Consider the following 15,303-nt stretch of genomic DNA (forward strand, 5'->3'; position numbering starts at 1 on the left):
ACATATTATTGTCTTTATCTGTTGCAAATATTTTATCCCAGTCACTGAAGTTTTTAGTTTTGTGATTTTTTCATACTACAAAAATTCTTGTATACATTCAAATCTGTCAATCTTATGCTGTCACTTAATCCCTCCTCCCAATTTACTATGCAGTAGGTAATAATCTTTTCTTATCACCCCCCCTTTTTAAGTTTGCCTCACTGCATATGAATTTTAAATATATATGTTTGGTCTATCTCTGGATTTTCTATTTGGTTCTACAACCATTACTTCTGAACCCCACTGAAGGGGAGACTCTGGCCACTGATGAGAATGGCATCAGAATGCTTCTTATACTATACTATACTTTACTATACTATACTTTGGCATATCAGTGAGGGCTATCAATCCTTGGCCTAAATATTAGGGATGAACACTAACCATACATAAAATGAAAGATATAAAAGTCAGTATAAAGAAAACAATGATTTCATACATTTAAGATGCTTACCAGTACTCTTTGATGCTGCAAAGGTGTTGTACTGAAAAAATCATCATGGTCATCTTTTGGCAACTGTTCCAGAAAATCCCGCATCTGCTGCTTCCTTTTAAGAGTTCCCACTTTGGCAGTTATCTTAATAGTTTGCTTCTTATCAGAATCACTGATCTTGCCTTAAGAGTCAGCAAAACATTTTGATAAGGATTTAGTCATTTATACTAACTGCTCTATAAAGTGAACAGCCTTTGCAAATTCTGAATTGTGTATTTACATTAAATAAACTCAGTCTCTGTTGTTAATATTTCCAAGCCTCTAATATAACAAATGATTCTTTCTACACTGGGATCTGCGCAATGTGATTAGATTACAAGACTACTCAGGAAGAAATTATATTAGGATTAGGTAGCGTGAGGTTGAAAAGGTTCTTTACCTGTGAGAAAGGTTACCTCTCACACTTCTCTCGCTGACTACCTAACTTATTGATTTTGCTAAAATATAAACCTTATTGAATTAGGACAGGGATACTGAATATTCCCTAAAGCCTGGTATAGGACTTCTCTGGCAGAAACACTGGCCAGGAGTGTGTACAACTAGGGACTATAAAAACTAAATTTATTCTGAGTTTTCTTATGAATTACTAGGGGGCCCTACCCAAGTGGCCTCAAATTAATTTAGACCCTTAGAACAATAATCCAGTTATTGAAATCTCTGGATCCAACTGCAGATTTCCTAGAACAAACTCAAAGCACAAGGCTGCTAAGGCAACTATTGATGTAAGTAAGTAGCTAGGTCAGACTTAAAAATTAAACAGATGATCCTTGGAGTTCTTCCTAGCTTTAAAATTTTAAAAACAACAAAAAATACCTATAATAAAACACATGGATAAATAGAAAATACATCTAATGAGTGATCAGAAATTGATACTGATCAGGAAACTTGCATAAGCCTTTTAGATAGCCTCATCCACCAGAGGGCAGACAGGAGAAGCAAGAAGTACTACAATCCTGCAGCCTGTGGAACAAAAACCACATTCACAGATAGACAAGATGAAAAGGCAGAGGGCTATGTACCAGATGAAGGAACAAGATAAAACCTTAGAAAAACAACTAAATGAAGTGGAGATAGGCAACCTTCCAGAAAAAGAATTCAGAAAAACGATAGTGAAGATGATCCAGGACCTCGGAAAAAGAATGGAGGCAAAGATGTAGAAGACGCAAGAAATGTTTAACAAAGATCTAGAAGAATTAAAGAACAAACAAACAGAGATGAACAACACAATAACTGAAATGAAAAATACACTAAAAGGAATCAATAGCAGAATAACTGAGGCAGAAGAACGGATAAGTGACCTGGTAGACAGAATGGTGGAATTCACTGTCATGGAACAGAATAAAGAAAAAAGCATGAGGAAAAATGAAGACAGCCTAAGAGACCTGTGGGACAACAATAAACGCAACAACATTGGAATTATAGGGATCCCAGAAGGAGGAGAGAGAAAGAGAGGACCCAAGAAAATATTTGAAGAGATTATAGTCGAAAACTTCCCTAACATGGGAAAGGAAATAGCCACCCAAGTCCAGGAAGTGGAGAGAGTCCCATACAGGATAAACCCAAGGAGAAACACGCCGAGACACAAAGTAATCAAATTGGCAAAAATTAATGAAGAATTGAATACAGCAAGGGAAAAACTACAAATAACATACAAGGGAACTCCCATAAGGTTAACAGCTGATTTCTCAGCAGAAACTCTACAAGCCAGAAGGGAGTGGCATGATATACTTAAAGTGATGAAAGGGAAGAACCTACAACCAAGATTACTCTACCGGGCAAGGATCTCATTCAGATTTGATGGAGAAATCAAAAGCTTTACAGACAAGCCAAAGCTAAGAGAATTCAGCACCACCAAACCAGCTCTACAACAAATGCTAAAGGAACTTCTCTAGGCAGGAAACACAAGAGAAGAAAAGGATTTAAAAAAAACAAACCCAAACAATTAAGAAAATGGTAAAAGGAACATACATATCAATAATTACCTTAAACGTGAATGCATTAAATGCTCCAACCAAAAGACACAGGCTTGCTGAATGGATACAAAAACAAGACCCATATATATGCTGTCTACAAGAGACCCACTTCAGACGAAGGGACACATTCAGACTGAAAGTGAGGGGATGGAAAAAGATATTCCATGCAAATGGAAATCAAAAGAAAGCTGAAGTAGCAATACTCATATCAGATAAAACAGACTTTAAAATAAAGAATGTTACAAGAGACAAGGAAGTACACTACATAATGATCAAGGAATCTATCCAAGAAGAAGATATAACAATTATAAATATATATGCACCCAACATAGGAGCACCTCAATACATAAGGCAACTGCTAACAGCTTTCAAAGAGGAAATCAAAAGTAACACAATAATAGTGGGGGACGTTAACACCTCACTTACACCAATGGACAGATCATCCAAACAGAAAATTCATAAGGAAATACAAACTTTAAAACACAATAGACCATACAGATTTAATTGACATTTATAGGACATTCCACCCAAAAGCAGGTTGCACTTTCTTCTCAAGTGCGCACAGAACATTCTCCAGGATAGATCACATTTTGGGTCACAAATCAAGCCTCAGTAAATTTAAGAAAATTTAACTCATATCAAGCATCTTTTCTGACCACAATGCTAAGAGATTAGAAATCAATTACAGGGAAAAAAACGTAAAAAACACAAACACATGATGAGGCTAAACAATACGTTACTAAATAACCAAGAGATCACTGAAGAAATCGAAGAGGAAATCAAAAAATACCTAGAGACAAATGATAATGAAAACACGATGATCCAAAACCTATGGGATGCAGCAAAAGCAGTTCTAAGAGGGAAGTTTATAGCTATACAAGCCTACCTGAAGAAACAAGAAAAATCTCAAACAATCTAACCTTACACCTAAAGGAACTAGAGAAAGAAGAACAAAACCCAAAGTTAGCAGAAGGAAAGAAATCATAAAGATCAGAGCAGAAATAAATGAAATAGAAACAAAGAAAACAACAATGATCAATAAAACTAAAAGCTGGTTCTTTGAGAAGATAAACAAAATTGATAAACCATTAGCCGGACTCATCAAGAAAAAGGAGAGGACTCAAATCAATAAAATTAGAAATGAAAAAGGAGAAGTTACAACAGACACTACAGAAATATAAAGCATCCTAAGAGACTACTACAAGCAACTCTATGTCAATAAAATGGACCACCTGGAAGAAATGGACAAATTCTTAGAAAGGTATAACCTTCTAAGACTAAACCAGGAAGAAACAGAAAATATGAACAGACCAATCACAAGTAATGAAATTGAAACTGTGATTAAAAATCTTCCAACAAACAGAAGTCCAGGACCAGATGGCTTCACAGGTGAATTCTATCAAACATTTAGAGAAGAGCTAACACCCATCCTTCTCAGACTCTTCCAAAAAATTGCAGAGGGAGGAACACTTCCAAACTCATTCTATGAGGCCACCATCACCCTGATACAAAACCAGACAAAGATACTACAAAATAAGAAAATTACAGACCAATATCACTGATGAATATAAATGCAAAAGTCCTCAACAAAATACTAGCAAACAGGATCCAACAACACATTAAAAGGATCATACACCATGATCAAGTGGGATTTATCCCAGGGATGCAAGGATTCTTCAATATACGCAAATCAATGTGATACACCATATTAACAAATTGAAGAATAAAAACCATATGATCATCTCAATAGATGCAGAAAAAAAGCTTTTGACAAAATTCAACACCAATTTATGATAAAAACTCTCCAGAAAGTGGGCATAGAGGGAACCTACCTCAACATAATAAAGGCCATATATGACAAACCCACAGCAAACATCATTCTCAATGGTGAAAAACTGAAAGCATTTCCTCTAAGATCAGGGAACAAGACAAGGATGTCCACTCTTGCCACTATTATTCAACATAGTTTTGGAAGTCCTAGCCACGGCCATCAGAGAAGAAAAAGAAATACAAATTGGAAAAGAAGAAGTAAAACTGTCACTGTTTGCAGATGACATGATCCTACACATAGAGAATCCTAAAGATGCCACCAGAAAACTACTAGAGCTAATCAATGAATTTCGTAAAGTTGCAGGATACAAAATTAATACACAGAAATCTCTTGCATTCCCGTACACTAATGATGAAAAATCTGAAAAAGAAATTAAGGAAACACTCCCATTTACCACTGCAACAAAAAGAATAAAATACCGAGGAATAAACCTAGTTAGGGAGACAAAAGACCTGTATGCAGAAAAGTATAAGACACTGATGAAATAAATTAAAGATGATACAAACAGATGGAGAGATATAGCATGTTCTTGGATTGGAAGAATCAATATTGTGAAAATGACTTAACTACCCAAAGCAATCTACAGATTCAATGCAATGCCTATCAAATTACCAATGGCATTTTTCACAGAACTACAACAAAAAAATCTTAAAATTTGTATGGAGGCACAAGACCCCCAATAGCCAAAGCAGTCTTGAGGGGAAAAAACAGAGCTGGAGGAATCAGACTCCCTGACTTCAGACTATACTACAAAGCTACAGTAATCAAGACAATATGTTAGGGGCACAAAAACAGAAATGTAGATCAATGGAACAGGATAGAAAGCACAGAGATAAACCCACGCACCTATGGTCAACATCTATGACAAAGGAGGCAAAGGATATACAATGGAGAAAAGACAGCCTCTTCAATAAGTGGTGCTGGGAAAACTGGACAGCTACATGTAAAAGAATGAAATTAGAACACTACCTAACACCATACATAAAAATAAACTCAAAATAGATTAGAGAAGTAAATATAAGACTAGACGCTATAAAACTCTTAGAGGAAAACATAGGAAGAACACTCTCTGACATAAATCACAGCAAGATGTTTTTGATCCACCTCTTAGAGTAATGGAAATAAAAACAAAAATAAACAAATGGGACCTAATGAAACTTAAAAGCTTTTGCAAAGTGAAGGAAACTACAAACAAGACAAAAAGAGAACCCTCAGAATGGGAAATATATTTGCAAACGAATCAACAGACAAAGGATTAATCACCAAAATATATAAACAGCTCATGCAGCTCAATATTAAAGAAACAACCCAATCCAAAAATGGGCAGAAGACCTAAATAGACATTTCTCCAAAGAAGACATACAGATGGCCAAGAAGCACATGAAAAGCTCCTCAACATCACTAATTATTAGAGAAATGCAAATCAAAACTACAATGAGTTATTACCTCACACCAGTTAAAATGGTCATCATCAGAAAATCTACAAACAAATGCTGGAAAGGGTGTGGAGAAATGGGAACCCTCTTGCACTGTTGGTGGGAATGAAAATTGACACAGCCACTACGGAGAACAGTATGGAGGTTCCTTAAAAAACTAAAAAAAACTAAAAATAGAATTACCACATGACCCAGCAATCCCACTACTGGGTTACCCAGAGGAAACCATAATTCAAAAAGACACATGCATCCCAATGTTCACTGCAGCACTATTTACAATAGCCAGGTCATGGAAGCAACCTAAATGCCCCTTGACAGACAAATGATTAATGAAGATGTGGTACATATATACAACGGAATATTACTCAGCCATAAAAAGGAATGAAATTGGGTCATTTGTAGAGACGTGGATGAATCTACAGACTGTCATACAGAGTGAAGTAAGTCAGAAAGAGAAAAACAAATATCGCATATTAACACATGTATGTGTAACCTAGAAAAATGGTACAGATGAACCAGTTTGCAGGGCAGAAATTGACACACAGATGTAGAGAACAAACGTATGGATACCAAGGTGGGAAAGCAGTGTCGGGTGGGGGTGGTGGTGTGATGAATTGGGAGATTGGGATTGACATGTATACACTGATGTGTATAAAATGGATGACTAATAAGAACCTGCTGCATAAAAAAATAAATAAAATAAAATTCAAAAAAAGAAATCGATACTAAGAACTAGGAAAAAACTATTTCCTACAAAGGTTACCTTTGGGGTTGACTGGCTTTTTCTTGGTGACATGTTTCTGAGATCTTTTTCCTCGGGGATCTTCCATGTATTTCCTCTGGCATTCATGAGCAGATCGAGAACCTACAGCCATAGCCACCTCTGACCAGAAACCAGGTTTGTGCTTTGGAAGAGATGCAAAAGCACTATCGAAGACCAAAAACAGTTAAAGAACAAGCAATTCAACTCAATAAAAAAATAACCTTCTGAAGGGATACTACTAAATCAAGGAGAATTACTGAGCTGAAGGAATTTTATCAAAATCATTCTAGATAACTATTTAGGAAGAAGACAGTATTCTCTCCACTTAATAACCTACTCTAATGCTTAAAATACAAACATGTAAGTGTACATATCTAGTAGATGCCTTCTATTTTGTTGTAGTCTATTAAACCTGAAAAACCATGCCCAATCTTCCAACATTTTTTTCCTAAGTCCAACTAATCAGTGATTAGATCTTTGGGGGGACTCTAGCATGACTAACTTTTGTACACTGCTGCACAAATCTTACTGGTGCTAACTATATTGGAAGAGAAGCTCCTAGTTTCTATATATTCCATGTTACAAACTCTTATTAAAAAGTGTTACGCTTGCTTTCATTCTATTATAATTTATAGAACACAATATTTTAGATACAATACTTAACTGAGGGAAATGAAAATTGAAATAGAAAAAAACTAAGTCAATATAAGGTAGTTCCCCAATTTAACAAACGAGTTATATTCTAAAATCTCATTGCAAATGATTACAGTAAGTCCCCTACATATGAATGAATTTCGTTCCGAGACTGCATTTTTAAGTCCAATTTGTTGGTAAGTCCAACAAAGTTAGCCTAGGTATCCAACTAACACAATTGGCTATATAGTGCTATACTGTAATATGCTTATATTACTTTTCACACAAATAATACATTAAAAACAAACACAAAAAATAAAAACATTTTTACTCTTACACTAAAGTACCTTGAAAAGTACAGTAGTACCAGCTACATCACCACTGCTTTTATGCTTGCATCCGGACATCCTGGGCTTGAAATAAAGATACTGTACTACTGTACTCGATACAATATTGTACAGTAAAGCACACAAAAGCACAACTACTTGTAAAGGATGCACACACGTGACAGTATACACCAGACATGTGAACTAACTTATGTGACTGGACATGTGAACACATGTTCGCATCTTCAGAAGTTCACAACTTGAAGGTTCGGATGTAGGGGACTTACTGTATTTAGAACCTGGTATACATATTACTGCCCTCCCCCTCCAAGAGATATTATATATTGTGGTTAGGCTGATAGTTCTGCCAGAAAAGATCTATTTAACTCACGTTAACCTATGCAGTGTTATGCTGGTAAATTTTTAACAACTAGTTCTCTGGGGTTAAAAAGCCCCAATTTGTAGTGTTTGTCAATTTCCATGTTGTAAATACTCCTATCGTGGATGATTTCAAGTTACCAACATGGAGTAAGAAATGTGCAACAGCACACAATTATAAAGAATTTCCACTACACAGATATGACAGATGTAAAGAACCTCAAGGGCACAGATAATAAAATATAGTAAAATAATTAGGAAGTGATGAGTTTAGAGTTTTAGTTTGTTTCTAATAAATTTATTTAACCTTTAGTTTATATAATTTAATTTTTAATAATGATCATGAAACATCTAATTTGTAAAATTCATGAAAATTTAAGAATCAACTTTTGTGAACAGATATGATCTAACTACAGAATACCACTCACTCGATGCATAAAAGGAGAACAAATACTTATGGGCATTGAATACTTAACAAATGTTCTACCCTTGCATAACTAATCATTCCACATGTGTTCTAAAGCGGAGAACTATAGGGAGGGGGCTCAAGCTTCCCTATCTGTGTACATAGCTAACATTCAAGTCTAGGATTGCCTAAAAGGACTATTTTGTCATAATAAAAATACTTAATGCACTTAATAAGAAATTAGTCTGTAATGAATACATCTCCTCTAGTTAATCCCAGATAATTTAAAAAGGCAAATGTAATATCATTCCAGTCCTACTTAAAAATCACTTCATCATTTTTAAGCATAAAAACCGAAATATGATCTATGTTCTTCCTCGCCTGTCTATTCTCATCCTCTACAGCTCTTCCCTCACTTTCTGTAGGCCAGTCATTTTGGCCTTTAGTATTTTTAAACATGCTCTCTTACTTTCTACTTTTACATACACTGTTTTACTTTAAAACGTACTTATCATGAATCTTTGGCCTAAATACTTCTTATTTAACCTTCAAATCTTAGTTCTAGTATCTGCCTAAACCAAGTCAGATTTCCCTGATAAATACTGTCATAACCTTCTTACAGGGATTATTTGCTAAGTATCTGTCTACCCTACTAGGTTATAAGCATGATGGGGTGGGGTACAAAACAGTGGGCTGCAACCAAGAATCACTTAAGGAGCTTATAGCAAAATGCAAGCAAGCAAGTAAAATAAGCGAACAGATTCATAGACTCCATCCCTGAAGATTTCAATACAGTAGGTCTGGGGCAGCAATCCTTTGCATTTTCCAAAAGCTCCTCATGTGATTATTTTGCTTTGAAATCAGCATTAGAATTGCTTTACGTTGTTTGTAAGAAAGAGGCATTACATCTAACTGAGTGGAAAGTAGGAATAGGTGATAACAAGGAAATGTTACAGGGAGGAGGTGACATGTGAGATAAAATTTGAAGGATGGATAAAAATATAACAGGTGAAAATGAGGCCATAATATTGGCAAGGAAATGAAGACAAGGAAGAATTACATATGGTTAGGGAATGATAAATAGTTCATATTTATAGAACAGTAAATTTCAAAGAAATAGCTGCAGGTCAAAGCTGTAAAAAACTAGAGAAGGATAAAACCCAAACCCAAACCTGCCATATCTGAATATTTTAATAGTATGCAGTCTAGGCACTTTTTAAACAGTTTAAGTAAAATTATCTTTTTGGGTATGGTTCTATGAATCTTAACAGATATATAACACAACAGATGGAACAGTTCCATCAGACTGAAAAAAACTCCCAGTGCTACCCCTCTGTGGTCCACCACTATAACCACTGGAAATCCCTGATCCATTTTCTTTCTTTTTAGTTCTGTCTTCTCCAGAACATAACATAAATGGAATCATATAGTATGTAACCTTTTTGGCTGGCATTTTTCACTCAGCATAATACCTCTGAAATTCATTCAAGTGGTTACAAGTATCAATAGTTCTTCCTTTTTATTACTCAATAGTCCACTCACTATAAGATCATACCACAATTTCATTTATGAAAAAAGTATCATGAAAGTCAGGCAGAGAAATGAACTACGTAAAACCAAACTGTAACACTGTTTATGAACTTCTGGGCTCACACTGCAAATTTTGATATATTTTCTTTGTTGTTCAGTTCAGAATATCTTCCCTTGAGACTTCCTCTCTGACCCATAGATTATTTATAGGTGTGTTATTTATTTTTCAACCACTTGGAATTTTTTGTTTTCTTTTACGGACTTGTAGTTTAATTCAATTATGGCCAGAAAACACCCTTTATATAACTTCAGTTATACTCAATTCGTTAAGATTTGTTTTATGACCTAGTAAATGTTCTTAGTGAATAATCCACCTATCCTTAGAAATAATGTTTTTTCCCTGTTGGGTACACTATTCCAAAATGTCAGCTAGCACAGTTGGCTGATGGTGTTGTTCATTCAGTTCTTGTATACCCTTACTAATTATCTGTCTACTACTGCCATCAATTACCAAGAATACTGAAGTCTCCAACTATAATTGTGGATTTGACTCTTTTCAGTTCAGTACTTTCCTTTTAGTTTTGTCAGATTTTGATTCATGTATTTTGAGGTTTTGTTCTCAGGTGCATACACATTTACGATTGTTAAGTCTTCCTGGTGAAATGGCACTTCTATCATTTTGTAATGTCCTTCTTTATTCTCGATATGTTCTTCATACTGAAATCTTTGATTAGTATTAGTATAGCCACTCCAGCTATCTATTGAATTTGCATGGTATGTATCTATCCTTTCACTTTTAACTTACCTATGTCCTATTTGAAGTGAGTTTCCTTTATACAACACAGTGGGATCATGTTTTTAAATTCATTCTAACAATCTTTTAAATGGTATTTATATTATTAACATAATTAATGTAATTGTTTTTCTTTGTTCCTCCTGTTTTCTATTTCCTTTTTCTGCCTTTTTTTTTTAGTATTTTAATTTATCTATTAAATGTTTGAAGATATGTGTAGTTTTTTAGTGGCTGCTCTGGGGTTTACTATATACATACTGAACAGTCAACTCAGAATCAGTATCTTACTGCTTCAAGTAAAATCTTACCATCATATAAGCCTCTTCCTCACTTGTCTTCTGTATCACATTTATAAACACTGAAGAACTCCATCATGCAATGCAATATTTGCCTTAAACCGCTAAACATTTACAAGAACTCAAGAGAAGTCTACTGTATTTACCCAGAGTTGCCATCTGTCTTCCTATTCCTCCATTCCTGATACCGACTGCCTCTTTCCTCTCTCATCTCATTCTGCTATTGAGCCTATCCAGTGAGTTTTTATCTTATTTTTCAGTTCTAAAATTTCCATTTGATCCTTATTTACATTTTCTATTTCTTGCTGAGACATTATAAATTTCTGTTCAAGAATGTTTGCTTTTAGTTCCTGAAGCATTTTTATATACCTGCTTCAGAATCTTGTCAGGTAATTCCAACATCTGTGTCAATCCCAGCATTCGCATCTGTTGATTATTTTTTCCATAAGAGTTGAAATTTTCCTGGTTCTTTGTATGCTAAGTAATTTTGGATTATTTCCTAGACATTTTGAATGACAAAACTCTGGGTCTTACATATATTTTATAGAGAATATTAATATTTTTGTTTTAGCAGGCAACCAACCTGGCTGTAATCTGAGCTATAAATTCCAGTCAGTCTTCTGTGGTTGCAGTTTCAGTGTCAGTTCCATTTTTAAAGCTTTGCAGTGTTATTAGGATATACTGCATGTTGGACACTGGGTGGCTGGCCTGGAAACTGCATGGTGGTCTACCATTTAGTTCAGTTCTCAAAGTCTTGGGTATGCTGTTTAGGATCAGATCCACAAATGGGCAACTCAAGGGTGAGCCTAAAAGTTCATAAACAACTTTATAGGGTTGCTTTCCCTAGGTCCTCCCTCTCTGCAGTCTTTGGTTCCCTAGGGTTCCCGTTTTTGATTCTCTGGCAGAAACCTGGGGTTTTAGTTACCCAGCTCTGCTGCACACTTTATAAAATTGTATCTTTCTCAGGGCCAAGCAGAGGACAGAAAGAGAAAATTACAAAATGGTTTGCCCCACCCTTTTGAGACCTCTACCCGAACTGGAGAGGAAGGTTCCGCACTTTCAGAGTTTTAGGTATGTGTGGGCCCCAAATGATGCTGTGATGCTTGCTCCTGCTGGATTGTATGGGTACTGGGTTATAAGAGAAAGGAGAAAAGAAAAAGAAACAACTGAGAGATTTCCTCTACTGTTTCTGAGTGTTAGTAACCCCCTTCCTGTTCAAGCCATAACTGAAGGGCTTCTCTTTGAACTCTCTTTGTCTTGCCTCAATGCCCCCTTCCTGGTTTTAGGTGGCCTTGAGTTTAGCTTGGGGGAATATCTAGAGGAAAAACTGGAAATTCACTTCCAGTTTGGTGGTTCTTAAAATTCTAGTCTCCCTCAATCAGCCTGTTATTATTTATCTTCCTGAGTCAACAAAAAGCTGTTCCAAGAATTCTGTCCAGGTGTTACAGCTGCATAGAAGAAACAGAGCTGAGTATGCTTACTCATCTTACTGGAAACTGGCATTTCTGTAGTCCAGGCACTTAAAAATCTCCTTGCATGATCTGAACATACAGCAAAGGTTGACAACTTTTATTAAAGGAAATAATGGGGGATACAGCTGGAAAGGATAACTGAGGTCAACTATTACTCTCAATGCAAGGCAGAAGAAATCTTTATATAATTTGAATTTGAGCAAGAATGCAAGTGAAGGTTTTTGATGTGTCAGAACCACAACTATACATTAAGACTAATCTGGAGTTGTATAAAACAGATTACTCAGATGAACAGAATAAAGTAAAAACACAAGGCTACTTACACAGTTCAGGCAAAAGGCATTAAAGGTCTGAAAAAAAGAGTAGTGTTAAGAAAAAGGCTGTACAGGCATATCTTGTTGTATTGCCCTTTGCTTTACTGTGTTTTTTACAAACTAAAGGTTTGTGGCAACCCTGTGTCAAGCAAGACTATTGGTGCCATATTTCCAACAGCATTTGCTCACTTCATGACTCTGTCACATTTGGTAATTCTCACAATATTTCACACTTTTTCATCATTATTATATTTGTTATGTGATCTGTGATGCTACTCTTGTATTGTTTGGGGTGCCATGAACTGTGCAAATATAAGACAGTGAATTTAATTGATAAATGTCGTGTGTGTTCTGACTGCTCCACTGACCAGCCATTCCCATCTCTCTCTCTCTCTCCTTGAGCCTCCTTATTCTCCGAGGATGCAAGAGTATTGAAATTAGGCCAATTAATAAGCCTACAATGGCCTCTAAATGTTCAAGTGAAAGGAAGAGTTGCAAGTCTCTCACTTTAAATCAAAAGCTAGAAATGATTAAGCTTAGTAAGGAAGGCATGTCAAGAGCTGACACAGGCTGAAAGCTAGGCCTCTTGTGCCAAACAGTAAAGTTGTGAATCCAAAGGAAAAAGTACTTTAAGGAAATTAAAAGTGCTACTCTAATGAACACACAAATGATAACAAATAGCCTTATTGCTGATATGGAGAAAGTTTAGCGATCTGGATAGAAGATCAAACCAGTCACAAGATTCTTTTAAGCCAAAGTCTAATCTAGAGCAAGGTCCTAACTTTCTTTAATTCTACAAAGGGTGAGAGAGGTGAGGAAGCTTCAGATGAAAAGTCTGAAGCTAGCAGAGGTTGGCTCATGAGGTTTAATGAAAGAAGTGTCTCCATAAAAGTACAAAGTGAAGCAGCAAGTGCTAATGTAAAAGCTGCAGCAAGTTATCCAGAAGCTCTAGCTAAGATCATCAATGAAGGTGGCTACACTACACAACAGATTTGCAATGCAGACAAAACAGTCTTCTATTGGAAGAAGATGCCATCTATGACTTTTATAGCTAAGGAGGAAAAGTCAATGGCTGGCTTCAAATGACAGGCTGACTCTCTTGATACAGGCTCATGTAGCAGGGGACTTGAAGTTGAAGCCAATGCTTATTTACCATTCTGAAAACTCTAGGGTCCTTAGGTAGATTATGCTAAATCTCCTCTACCTGTGCTCTATAAATGGAACAAAGCCTGGAGGTCAGCACATCTATTTACAACAAGGTTTACTGAATCATTTTAAATTTTAAGACCACTGTGTAGAGCTACTGTTCAGAAAGAAAGATTCTTTTCAAAATATTACTGCTCATTTACAGTGTACCTGGTCACCCAAAAGCTCTGATGGAGATGTACAAGATTTATGTTGTTTTCAGCCTGCTAACATAACATCCATTCTGCAGCTTATGAATCAAGGAGTAATTTTGAATTTCAAGTCTTATTATTTAAGAAATATATTTCCTAAGGCTAGAGCTGCCACAGATAGTGATTCCTCTGATGGATCAAAGTAAATTGAAAACCTTCTGGAAAGGATTCACCATTAAAATGCCATTAAGAATATTCGTGATTCATGGGAAGAGGTCTATTAAAATATCAACATTCACAGGAGTTTGGAAGAAGTTGATTCCAACCCTCATGAATGACTTGGATGAGTTAAAGACTTCAGTGGAAGAAGTCACTGCAGATGTAGTGGAAATAGCGAGAACTAGAATTAGAAGTGGAGCCTAAAGATGTGGCTGAATTGCTACAATCTCATGATAAAACTTGAACTTATGAGGAACTGCTTCTTATGGATGAGCAAAGAAAGTAATTTCATGAGATGAAATCTACTCCTGGTGAAGATGCTGTGAAGACTGTTGAAATGACAACAAAGGATTTAGAATATTACATAAACTTAGTTGATAAAGCAGCAGCAGGGTTTGAGAGGACTGACTCCAATTTTGAAAGAAGTTCTACTGTGGGTAAAATGCTATCAGTATCAAGGCAAGACCCTCCAACAGCAAAAGGATTACAACTTGCTGAGGACTCAAATGATTAGCATTTTTAAGCAATAAATTATTTTTTTTAACTAGGGTATATACACTTGGTGTTTTTGACATAATGCTATTGCACACTTAAGAGACTACAGTTGAGTGTAAACATAATTTTCATATGCACCAGGAAACCAAAAAATTAATGTGACTTTCTTTGTTGAGATATTCACCTTCTTCCAGTAGTCCAGAATTGAACCCACAATATTGCCTAAGTATAGCTGGTAGCTTCTTAATTTTAAAAAAAATTAGATTTAAAAAATTAGATTAAAAATCAATAATAATAGAGAGTTTAAACCTAGTTGACTAGAAAAATTACATATTCAGAAACAGGAATGTCAGGCAAAGTGGACAGGCAGGGGAAAATAAGTTTGGTTTTTGACATATTAAGTTAGCTGTAGGTGAGATTTATGTAGAGATGTCCAGCAGGGAAAGGGAAATACAAACCTAAGTACAAGAATTCAAGACCAGAGGCACAGATTTGGAAGTCCCTTTGCAAAAAGGAAAAGTAGAACTTCGGAATGAAAAGATCACTGGAATACACGACTGCTAGAAAGCAAA

General features: G+C 35.7%; 1 protein-coding gene across 2 annotated transcripts in view; it reads right to left on the reverse strand.

The window, feature by feature from the left end:
• MIS18BP1 (MIS18 binding protein 1) overlaps window positions 1–15,303 on the reverse strand; it is a 60,757-nt gene that overhangs the window by 13,120 nt on the left and 32,334 nt on the right. For both annotated transcript variants that reach the window (XM_033428442.2, XM_049706885.1), the window contains 2 exons: window positions 6,533–6,696; window positions 491–651 (listed from right to left, as the gene is read on the reverse strand). In XM_033428442.2, the coding sequence (XP_033284333.1) occupies window positions 491–651; window positions 6,533–6,696 (325 nt within the window). The remainder of the gene's footprint in view (window positions 1–490; window positions 652–6,532; window positions 6,697–15,303) is intronic.

This window comes from Orcinus orca, chromosome 2, assembly GCF_937001465.1.
Source record: "Orcinus orca chromosome 2, mOrcOrc1.1, whole genome shotgun sequence".
NCBI classification, from domain to species: Eukaryota; Metazoa; Chordata; class Mammalia; order Artiodactyla; family Delphinidae; genus Orcinus; species Orcinus orca.